The sequence below is a fragment of the Eumetopias jubatus genome, unplaced genomic scaffold, assembly GCF_037043125.1.
Source record: "Eumetopias jubatus isolate StellerSeaLion01/CBP00866 unplaced genomic scaffold, mEumJub1_p1.0 scaffold_16, whole genome shotgun sequence".
NCBI lineage: Eukaryota > Metazoa > Chordata > Mammalia > Carnivora > Otariidae > Eumetopias > Eumetopias jubatus.
The window spans coordinates 58309609-58321733 of NW_028274822.1; the positions used below are offsets into that span (position 1 = coordinate 58309609).

General features: G+C 42.9%; 1 protein-coding gene across 1 annotated transcript in view; it reads left to right on the forward strand.

Moving 5' to 3' along the window:
- Positions 1-12125, forward strand: part of PTPRM (protein tyrosine phosphatase receptor type M) — an 824025-nt gene that overhangs the window by 769138 nt on the left and 42762 nt on the right. The window contains exon 21 of the mRNA XM_028123955.2: positions 2662-2759. Within this exon, the coding sequence (XP_027979756.1) occupies positions 2662-2759 (98 nt within the window). The remainder of the gene's footprint in view (positions 1-2661; positions 2760-12125) is intronic.

Below are 12125 nucleotides of genomic sequence, written 5' to 3' on the forward strand. Positions count from 1 at the left end.
AAAATGTGGAAAGAGCCCAGATGTCCATTAACAGACGAATGGATAAAGAAGATGTGGTATATATACACAATGGAATATTATTCAGCCATCAAAAAGAATGTTATCTTGCCATTGGTAATGATGTGGATGGAACTGGGGGATCTAAGAACTTTTTAAAAGCTACACACATATGCAGCCAGAGTTGAGAACCATGGTCCCCAGTAGAGAACAGTTACTGGAGGCCAGGAACGGCATTCTGGTTACCTAGGGAAATGGGCTGAGTTGAGATACAAAGCGTTGAGTCTGGGACACAGAGGAGTGATTTGCTTAGTGATTGACAGCAGTTCCATCACAGCGTTCTGAGGCCTGCATGATCATCACTCTCATTCTGAAGAGACCCTTGCAAAAGATGCCCCCCACTTTCAACGTATTGGAAAGGAGTAAGACCAATGTGCTTTCCAGCTTCTACAGATAATCTCCAAAACATCAGTCGAGGAAGGGATTCGTGCATATATGATATATTAATATTATTTAATATTTAGAGACATTTTAATAATAAATAATACAGTTTATACATATGCATACAGACTGATTCATTTATTCATTGAGCTCCTGCCATGTCTCAGGTAAACACACAAAGGAAATCGTAGAAAACCGTAACAGCTGTGTTTCCCTCCAGGGGGAACTGGAATGAAGTAATAACAAGGGAATCTAAAGCTAAGAAAGGGTAAGTGAGCTGCCCTTGGGAACTTGCCCCGAGCCTGGAATATCTCTGGGGTGACTCCTATCGGGCACTGAAGAGAGAGGTAGTTTTTCTTCTGTAGGCACATGCCTTCCATGATGCTGGAGTATCTGATTCATCCACTATAACCACTGTCATCAGAACTGTTTCTGGAACTTTCAGAGTAGGTGGCACAGGCCTGTGTGTCTAGTGAAGGAAGCAGAAAGTGTCTGGACTACCCCTTTGTTTGGAGGGTATGCTGGGAAGACTATCTGTTTACACAAAGATAGACTCGGGGTATTTTTCTTTCTTGTGAATAAGTGACAAGCTGTGAATATTCTTTTCCACAAGCTAGAAAGGTAGTAATAGAGAAGATCCAATGTTTACTTGTCCCCTCTGTAACCTTAGATTGAAGTCATTGAAATCTTCAGCCCATACATCAAGAGAATGGCACACACATGCCAAGGGACATGGGCTGAAATGGCAGGCGCAGCTTTGTGAGAGGCGGTGTGCGTGGTCCTATAAAGGGACGAGCCTCAGAGACATCAGAAGGTGGAGTCAGTTTTCACAGGAAGGGTGAGTGTGTAGTCAGAGCAGCGAGGAGGAATGACAGAAGCTTGTGTTGTGGACAGATGGGAAGGAGGTTTTGATGGCAAAGCAGGAGAAGAAAAATTACACAAGAACCAGCTGATAATTGGTCAAGATGAATGGAAGGTGATTGAAGGGGGCTTCCAGGTGTGCCACCATTGCTCAGTGTCCAAACCTTAGCCAAGGAAGGACCATTCATAAATATCTTTAAACACACCTTGCCTTTGTTCTAATGCTCTGCTATTTATAAAATGCCTGAGTATGCGTTAACTCCATGGATCCTCAAAATAACCCTGAGAAGTGTTACTGAAATCAGTATGTAGATAAAGAACGATGATGACACTGAAGCTCACGGTGGCTAACTTGTCCAAAATCACACAGCCAGTTAAAAGGCAGAGGCAAATCTCAAATCCAAATATTTGAGCTTCCAATCCAGTAATCTGCAATGTCAAGATCCTATGGTACGATTGGGTCCTGGTCCCAGCATGTGCCTGAATATTTGTATGATTCCACACGTATCACGGGACTCTCATGCCTTCGAAGTTATACTCCTCTCATTTCCTTGCATTTCTGCTTGTCTTACAAAGATTTATACTGTGACGCTCACACCCTCAAATATGCATGAGCATAGGGTAGAGATTAGGGTTTTTACAAATCTGGATTCAAAGAAATTTTATATTCCAACTTCCTATACCTGCTAGTATCTATAGAAATGACGTTTTATAATGCCTGTCTCCCCTTTTTCTTCCCAGTCCATAAGAAAGAGCTTTTGAATACTCAGATCTCAAGAGCTGAGCCCAAGATGCTGATCATGGTCAGTGACAGGAAGTACAACTGCTTAAAAGTCTAACTTCTCTCTCACTTTTGGAAGTCAGGTGAAAAAAAAAAAAAAAGAGGTTTACTCTGACAGCACAGAATAAGAAAAATATTAGAAACAAGAAAAGGCCATTTTTCCTATAGAGGCTCATTTCATTCTATCTGCCATTTCCCTGGGATATCTGCCAGTTGTTAGCAGGAAGAATAATGTTACCCACTTTTTAAAAATTTCACTCTTGAGTATTATGGAGATAAAATAGCTAAATGATGGAGAAATAACTTTCTTTCACAGCAGTAGTTTAAGAGGGGTAGAAAGAGCTCAAATGCAGATACGTTTGATGACCTGAGAAAATTCAACCATGAATGAAAAATTCAGTATTTCTATGGGTGCTGTTTGAGAAAGAGTCCCATTTGCATCAACACTAGAAAGGAGAGCCAAGTCCATCTGTAAGAGTGAGGGGACTGCCTGTGGATATTAATCATTTTACTTGCAAGCCCCAGAAATCTTCCAGTCGCAAACTTAACAAAAAAAAAGCCTATGTTCCATTTTGCTGCAGGACCAATGCAAGAGACCATCTATGACTTCTGGAGGATGGTGTGGCACGAAAACACCGCAAGCATCATAATGGTCACCAACCTCGTGGAAGTGGGAAGGGTAAGTCGGCTCTCCACCTACACTGCCACGTGTTCCTTGCTCAGCTGGTAACATGAAGTAAGGCAAGAATAGGCTTTTGAAGTATCATGTATACTCCAGAAATCATGAACTACTGCACTGCCTCCTATCGCTTGCTTCACTTGCTTATAAATCATCAGTAAACATAGACTGAATTGCTTTCATTTGTTGCGATAGCAACAGACAGGAAAGGCACTCAAGATTTAAAAGCAGTTGTTATCTGGCTATATTGAGCACACAATAACACCTCTAAACACGAACACTTGTTGTTGGGTGTCAAAACTCAATAGGCGCTGCATTAGACATGACTGCATTCTAACTCGGGAAAATTGACTCTAAAAACAGTGTACAGCACTGGGTGCAGTCATTAGCAGGGCATTCCTGCATCTCCTCTTGCTTACTTTTTCCTTTCCTGGTCCTCTGTTTCTTAACCTGTAAAACAGAGATCATCATCTGCGCCCAAAGTCTTGTACTGCTTTATCTGGAGGAACTGGTAATGAGAGCTATTTTTGTTTAACCAGGAAATGCTTCCGTAGTTATGACCTCGGTAGTGGTGGGATTATGTCCAAAGTGGAATTTAAAAATGAGAATATACACAGAGTGCAGTTGCTTTGTTTTATAGTAGGGTCTACAGCTCTGCTCCACTCAAGAACCCTTTACTTCTTAGAGAAGGTTGACCTTCTGAGATTGACCCTCGGCAGCAAGGGCAGCCTGGAGATTAAGCCTAGAAGTGAAATATGGGGGCAGACGCCATCCAGGGGTTGTTTCTTAAGATTCTTGGTCAGCCTTAAAAAATGGGGAAATCCTGCCATTTACAACAACGTGGATGAACCTGGAGGACATCATGTTAAGTGAAATAAGCCAGTCACAAAATACATGATTCTACTTATATGAATTTTCCAAAATAGTCACATTCATAGAAGCAGAGGATACCATGGTGGTTGCCAAGGGCTGGGAGGAGAGAGAAATGTGGAGTTGATGTTCAGTGGGTACAAAGTTTCAGTTACACTAGATGAGTAAGTTCTGGAGTTCTGCTGGGGGAAATAGTGCTTACAAAGTTAACAGTATGGTTTTGTGCACCTACTTTGTTAGGAGGGTACATCTCATGTTGAGTGTTCTTACAAAAAATGAAACAGCAAAGGGACACAGGAAACCTGGGGAGGCATTGGATATGTCTATTACCTTGATTATAGTGATACCATCAGGATGTACACATAGTCGAAACTCATCAAGTTAGCACTGTATGTTGTAATTGTATATCAATTATACTTCAATAAAGCTCTTTCCAAAAAAGGATTTTCAGAAGTATCAGGAGATACAACTCAAGAAGAGAGACATTAAGAAGTAGGAGATACTTCGATTTCTAGCAAAAATAGCAAACTAAATAATCTGAAAACCCTCCTCCTACGAACATCTAGAAATTCTAGATAAAATATAAATGTGTTTTCATGTTTGTATGTAATATACGTATAAATCACGTGTAAATGTAAATATATATGTTAAAAATGTTTAGCTTAGCTCTCAAAAAAGGAAACTACTAGAAACCAGAAGAATGAGGACCAGACGGAGAGTGGACACAGGCACTATTCTCTGGAAGCTGGGCGGGTGGGGGAGGGTGAGTCTTGGAGGGAGTGGGGAGCGGGCCTCAACCTTTGCAATCATGGATCTTGGGTTGTACAGCCCACTGAGAACAGAAGATAATGTCTTAGGCCTGTGCAGGACTAGGAATTTGAACTGAGGCTGCCACAAAAGGTAGACACTCAGAGAAAGGACTGTCCAGGGGAAGGTGGAGGGAGGCAGAAGGGGGAAAGCCAGCCGGACACCAGAACCGGGAAGTAAAAAAGAGGCAGATCAGTCTTCACTGAGGATCTAGGTGAGAAAGCACTTCCACCAACTCATGGGTCAAAGTAAAATGCCCTGATATAAATCAGAACATAGTTCGAACCTGAATAAAGAAGTATCAGAGAGTAAACTTATAGGGTGCAAATAAAATAGTACCTAAAAGGATGTATATGTTTTAAATGTTGTTAGGAGAGAGATTAAGTATCTAATTCAAGAAGATATGTGAAGAACAGAGTACAACTAAAGAAAAGAGGAAATAATAAATAGAAGAGCAGATAATTATTAAGTGAAAAGCAAAGAAACAATAGTAAAAAATCAACAGAATCAAAAAGGCTTTGTGAGGAGATTCATGAACTAGACAGACATCTGGCAATCTGAAGTAAAAAATAGAAAGCCAAAAGCTCCTGATATTTGGAATAGGATAAAGATTCTTTTATCATAATAGATAAGATGGTAACTAACAATAAATTTGAAATTGACGTCAATTAGGTAAGTGTCTTAACAAATATGATTTTCCAACACTTACTCAAAAGGAAACAAATTCTGAATAGACATTAATTAAAAAGTGAATTATGGCTAAAAACTGACCCATGGAAAAGCACCAGTCCCAAATGTATTTACACGTGTGTTCTACTAAGTATTTCAAGGAATGGAGAATCTGGATCTTATAAAAATTATTTGAAGAGAAGAGATAAAGCAAGACCGCTCCCCTACTTTATTTTAGGAGACTAGTATAACCTTGACATCAAAACCAGACAAGGACATAGGAAAATAGAAAATTATAAGTCCCATAAATTGGGAAGAGAGAAATAGACCGACAGGTCAAACTAGCCCAGATGTTGACTATGGCCATATGTGGAGAAAGCATGAGCTTCACAATGAGATGAGTTGGGACATTTGGTTATGGATGTGGACAAAAAAGAAAAAATCATAAAACATCCAAAAATGAATACCAAATAAAGACCAAAATAAAGCTTTAAATTAAGCTTTAAAACTTAAGTTAACTATAAATTAAGCTTTAAAACTTTTAGAAGAGGGGCGCCTGGTGGCTCAGTTGTTAACATCTGCCTTTGGCTCGGGTTGTGATCCCAGGGTCCTGGGATCGAGCCCTGCATCGGGCTCCCTGCTCCGCGGGAAGCCTGCTTCTCCCTCTCCCCCATTCCCCCTGCTTGTGTTCCCTCTCTCACTGTCTCTCTGTGTCAAAAAATAAATAAAATCTTTTAAAAAAATAAAAATAAAATAAAACTTTTAGAAGAAAATATGAAGGAAAATATTTATGACCTTTTTTTTTTAAAGAATGTTTCAAAGATACCAAAAGTTCAACGTTCTAAGGAAAGAAATGGGACATCTGACCATATTAAAATGGAAAACTTTCTGTACGATAAAAGATATAATGTGATAAGACAATGGGATAGATACCAGGAGACCAATACGTGAAGTACAAAAACTTACAAAGCAATATTTTATGTCCCGAAAGTACAAAAACTGTTTCTTGTCTTTCAGTTCCCTCTGCTGGAACACAGAGCAGGGGAGCTGGCTTAGAGACTGGGGTAGCAGGTGCTCCCTGGATACCTGGCCTAGAAGGGGCCACCCAACCTTTCTGCCACCCACCTTTCACCTGGGCGGTGGGGATGTCATGGCACCTGCTTCATAGGGTTCTTGTAAACATTAAGTGAATTTCTACGCGTCAGGTGGTTAGAGAAGTTCCCAGCCCATTCTGAGGACTTCGTAAATTATTAGTGTCACACTTACCTTTCCACCAACAAACCTAAGACCTACAGTGATGTCTATAGTTATCTTTTTCATCCCATTCTTTTGCTGTGAAAGCAGTAATGACTCCTGAAAAATAAATGTTCCACGCCATCAGAATTTTTGGTCTCTGCCTTCTGGCACTCAGTAACTGCCCAGTGAAATGAATGAAGGAGATTTCATTCCAATTCAGTGTCAGAGAGCAATTAGCCTATGCTAGGTTAACATGGAAGAGCTAAGCTAAAGAAGGTCTGTTTTCGTGTACATGGGTTTCTTTCCCTGAAATGTATGTTTGGTGGATTCTGAACCCTGCGTTCGTTTCACAAATACCTGTTGACTGCTTGTGGACGATAAGGAGAGAGAGAACTGGAAACTGCTGGCACGGTGCCTTATATTCACCGTGACCGTACTCCTTAAAAGTTATTCACCACCTCAAATTGCACATATTTGCATTTGCATTTTGAGTTACCTGGCTTTGGAAAAAGAAAAACTAAAGGTCGTGCAGTGGTGGTCTGTTCCTTCCATCAGGCACCTGGACCCACCCCGTATAGGATAGTCACTGTTGGTTCTTGGGATGGAAACTATTCCTTCGGACAAGTAACCGTGGAAATCCCAGCTTTTAAAAGTATGCAGGGGAGAGGGTGACTAGGTTTCAGGTTTACCCATAAATGAAAGCCCATAGGCTTAAAGAAACTCAATAATTTTAGGTCTGGTAAGCTTATTAAAAAAAAAAAAAAAATCCTTCCGAATCCATACCAGGTTTGTGGGGATGTGGTCAGCTGTGAAGAATGCTCACCTCGTTACCCGTCAGCTCCATGGATGGGTCCGCCTTCAATTAGTAATGAATTTAACGGCATCTGTCCTTGAAATGCCTGGCGTGATTTGGGGGTTTTGACAAGAGGTCACATTCCCTCCGGGAAAATGCACTACCCTTTTCCCAAGCCACTTCCCATTGTTAATCCCGCACATTTGTTTAGAGGTTACTTCCCCATTTTCCATGCTTAAAAACAGCAACAACAAACTGCCGAAGAAATTAAAATGACATGGTTTTTAAGGGCAGCAACTACCTACTTACCATGTTTACTGCACATGGTGTGTCCTTCATGAATTAGGCATGAGCTAGGCGGATGCCTGTTTGTTTACACAGGCTTGCTGCTGATTCATTAAGTCAGAGCTGGGAACCTGCTTTCCCCTGATTTTTGCCCCGAAGCGCTCTGCATTAGGCGGCTGTAATTGCTGGTGCTGGAGCCCCTGGGAAGCCCTCCCTGTCGGCAGCACCTGGTGCCAAAGACACAGAGGCTGCACTTCCCTCCAGCGGGGTCCCCGGTACAGCTGCCAGGACCTGTCATTATCTAAGACTTCCTTGTCACCACCGTGCATCGCCTTTCAGCCCGTATGTTCTGGGAAGGGACCCTTGTCAGTTTTCCCGGCACCTGCCGGGGGCTGCACACCTGGCACTTAAATTGCTCCGGAATGTGTTGTGATTGTTTTCCCTCTTTAATGAACCCACCTGAGGGACACTGAGCTTTTTATCCAGTCGCCTGTTTCCCAGGCATTCCCATTTACACCGTTTGTGTGGAGATGCAGAAACTCTGTTGTGTTGTTACACTAATCCATCTGCCAAAAATCTTATAACCAAATCTGCCTGACTCCCAAAGGAGATTTTTGCACTGGTAATTTAAGCTAATGATTTCTAAACATATTTAGTCAGTTTTATGAAGACCTCATTAGAATGTGACTGTTTATTAAAAATCCAAATGAGGTTTCATAGTCATATAGGAAAATTATTTTTGAGTTGCTGTGAGGAGTTCTGATAACAGGTGATAAAGTGTTTTGGAGCTAAGAGAAGCCAAGGCCAGAGATGTTAACCTCTATCAATGTAGAGGATGCATGGAACCACCAAAATGGATGCGTTAAAGATTATTATCAACCCATAGAGGTTGGCTTGGGATTTCTTTCACAACATTTGTTACTAAAAGAGTAACCAAAGAAAGAAGCTTAAGATGAACACTAAATGTCAGAATTAACTCTCCAATTCACATGCAAGGAAGGTATATTAAGTTTCCAAGTGCCCCTGTCCGGTACAACAAAGAACATCTGCTTCTCTCCGAAAGCCACCGGATCCAGGATCAATGGAAGAAGCAAGAGGAAGGCAAGATTGCCCCTTTATAAAATGTGGAAATAGTGCTTGATAGTAGGAATAACCTAGGTAATGCCAAACAGTACATAACACCAACGATATTTGTACAAAATCTCTCAAGTTCTTCTAAGACATCAAACTCGTACCTAAAAGGGAAGAGACATCTTTTTATGGCTATTACTAAAGTTTTTCTGTCTTGAACTCTCATGATTGCCTTTCATAGGTCTTTTTTAATGAACTGGATATTTAAGAGTGATATTTTGTGACCTGGGTAATTATAGTATTAGCCTTTGATTAACTTATACTCGTTCAACAAACATTCCTCACCATTTCGCTCTACCAGCAACCATCTCAATGATCATATTAATGTAGCCGATTCAAGCCTTACCTCCCTCCCTAACTTGAACGCAAAACCAGGGAAAAGGGAGCGACGTCGGTACTGTAGCCTGTGATGACTCCCACCCAGACACTGCCACACCTCACAGCACCTGCCCCCAGCGTACCACCCAGGAAGCAAGGCACTAACGGGTACTGAGCTCTGAGCAGCAGGAGAGGGACCCTCTGTTGACCCCGCCATGCCAGCCTGCTCCTCCAGGAAGGACGACTCCCTAGCTGCCCCACTGAGCCTTTGAGGTTTTCGCTGCCCAAAGGTTTTCTCAGTCCCCCTCTTTAAAATGTTAGAAAACTAACAAAAGAGCCCACTTTGTCTTATTCACAAATTAACCCAAAAGTAGGCTTTCTGCTCTCTTTCCAGCACGACGTCTCCAACATGTAATGATACACTTACTGTATCCATGGCACTAAGAAATACAAAGATGTTTGTGATGCACTTGTCCTCAAGGAACATAAAAATGGTAATAGGAAACCATTTAAGCAATGAGCTATAATACATGTGAGTCACAAGAATGACAGCACCAGTGCAGGGCTAATTCTGCCTGAGGAAACATAAGAGACATCACGGAGAACACAGCGAGGAGCTGGGTCTGTTGGGAGAAACGGGGCCGTAACCACTGTAGGAAAAACACAGAGAAAGGGAGCAAATGGCAAAATGGGAAAGAGCAAGTGGTCTGATGCAGCTGTGAGGGCTGATGGGGAAGGGCAGCTAACTGAGGCTGGAAGGCTAGCTGTGGCCTCCCTAGGAGGAGGCAAAGGTAGACGCAGGGAGTGGTGGCGTTTTTGTTCTAATGGAAGGCATCAAGCTGGTGAATCATGTGTTCTAATTAGTGTTGTTGAAAGACAGCTCTAGCAGCCACTGCAGAAAGGGTTAGAAAGGAGACAGAAGGCATGGAGATAAGTCGGGTTGGAGCAAGACTCTCAGTGAGAGATGACGTGGACTTGAGTTGTGGCAGTGGCATTGGGAATTTATGGGAGACATACGATTTGGGTGTTACCTGGGGATGCTGATAAGGGAAAAGAACTGAAGCTTTCTACCATTATGACTTGGATTGATGTGAAGAATATTGATCAAGAAGAGTAACCCTTCGCTCTACCCCTCCCCTCCAAAAAAAGAAAAACCAGCTTTAGAAGAAATCAACATGATTCATTTTGGACATGCTGAGTTTGGGACACTGAATGAACAATGTGGGGCTTTCCAGAAAGACATATAGACTAACTATGAAATGTGTGATTCTCCCTTGGTTTACTGAGCGTCTACTATGTGCTAGCCTTTGGGCAAGACTGGGGATATCAAGATGAAAAGATATGACATGACCTAAGTGATAGAAAGACAGGCAAACAAAAAAGTTAAAATGCAAAGTGATAACCACTGTAACAGAGGCATGGCATTTATGGGAAAAAACAGAGAGAGAAAGAAGAGCAGAAGTGAAGACAGAGCACCAGAGAATATCTCTATTTAGGGGCAGACAGGGAAAGAAGAGCCCCGAATGGAGACCGAATATGATGTACAAGAGAAATAAGGCAAGCACTAAGAGACCCCAGAATCCCGAGTAAGAGATGCTACAGTTTCGGTGGGAAGGAGAAGGTAAGCAGTGTTGACAAAAGCTGCAGAGAGGCCAGGTACCTCAGGGGAAAGAGAGGTAAACAACAAAATGTACTGAGCACCTATTCTGTGCCAAGCATTCTACTAAATGACTGAACAAGCCTTATTTTAGTTATCATGGTCACCCTCTGAGATACACACAAAGATTTCTGTTTTCAGAGTTAGCAAACTATAGCTCAGTGAGAAATAATTTGGCCAAGGGCCCAGAGCTGGAGGGTCTAGAATGTTTTGTTCCAAAGCCCGTGTTCTCTCCACAGTTCCACAGGGCGCCCCCCGCCCCATCTTTGGTACACACCAGGTTTAGGTGGTGTGATAACCATGAATGCAGTGGCAATGGAACAGTGGCTCTGTGTGTGGTAAGGACAGTAGAGTAGCTTGTTCTTGGAGAAGTAAATCAAAGGAAAGAGATGGAGCAGCACCTAGAGGTAAGCAAAGCTCAGGATGTGCTCACACCGGAGGGGGGGGCACGCATGTGTGGGACTGAGTGTGCGGGTGGTGGCGGTGGTGGTAGGGTAGACATGAGCATAGTTGGGAGTCTGAAAAGAAGATGCAATGGGAAGCAAAGATTGAAGGTACAAGTTTTGAAAGGGGCGAGGGGACAGGAAAGTCACATACAGGTGAGAGGGGATTCCTTCAGGAAACGAGCCAGGGGTATACACCCAACAGTGTGTATAGACACAGGAGGCTGGAGCTACAAAGATAAATTAAGCGTGTCCACAGGAATGGGGACACAGACCTCTGTGTATGACAGAGGTTTCAGAATGCTCTGGTAGTTCCTACGAGAGGCCCCTCATCGGCCTGAGAGCTGAGGTTGGAGGGGTTTGTCAATATATGCTTCCCAGAGGAAGTGCATGGGGCTGAGTGTGGAGGAGCAACTAGGATTTCATCAGGAAAGAAGGGAGAGAAGGGTGCTCTAGGCAGAGGGAACCACGCATCCCCTAAGGGAAACTGCAGAAATGCGTTCAAAATGAACATGGAGTGAATGAATGCTTTAGCGCAGAGAGCTGGATGTGCTCTGAAGGACTGAGTGAGAGTGACAGGGAGAAAGGGACACAGAGGAGATGCTGCAGAAACAGAGGATGTAATCTAAAGGCAGAAAACTAGCCACTGGATGTAACAAGGAAAAGGTCTTTGGTGACCTTCTGCCTGAGTAGTTTCGGAGGGATGACCCATCAGGGTCCTTTGATGGTATGCAACAGAAATCAACTCAGGCTAATTTAAACCAAAGGGAAATCTACTGGAAGAATGTTAGGAGCTCAGCATGTTGGTGAGAAGAAGGCTTGCAAACAGACAGGAAAGAAGGCACCAAGTCCAGAGGGCCAGTGAGCAGAGGGACGTCACAGCCAGTCTGGTCAAGGTGCTGGTACGGAGAGGACACGTGCCGACAACTCCCGGGCCATTTTCACTGTGCCTGGGGTTCCCGTAATGGGGACAGAGCATCTGACGCCTCCAAGTTGGTTCATATGGTCATCCCTTGCTGTCCAGGGCCCCGAAATGACAAGCCACCCCATAAGGGAGAAGGAGTTCCCCGAAAGGAAGTCAAGAATACATTAGCGAGGTTGAGTGACCAAACAACACATACTCACCATAGACAGGGTGGGCTGGAGGCAGTCTGCAG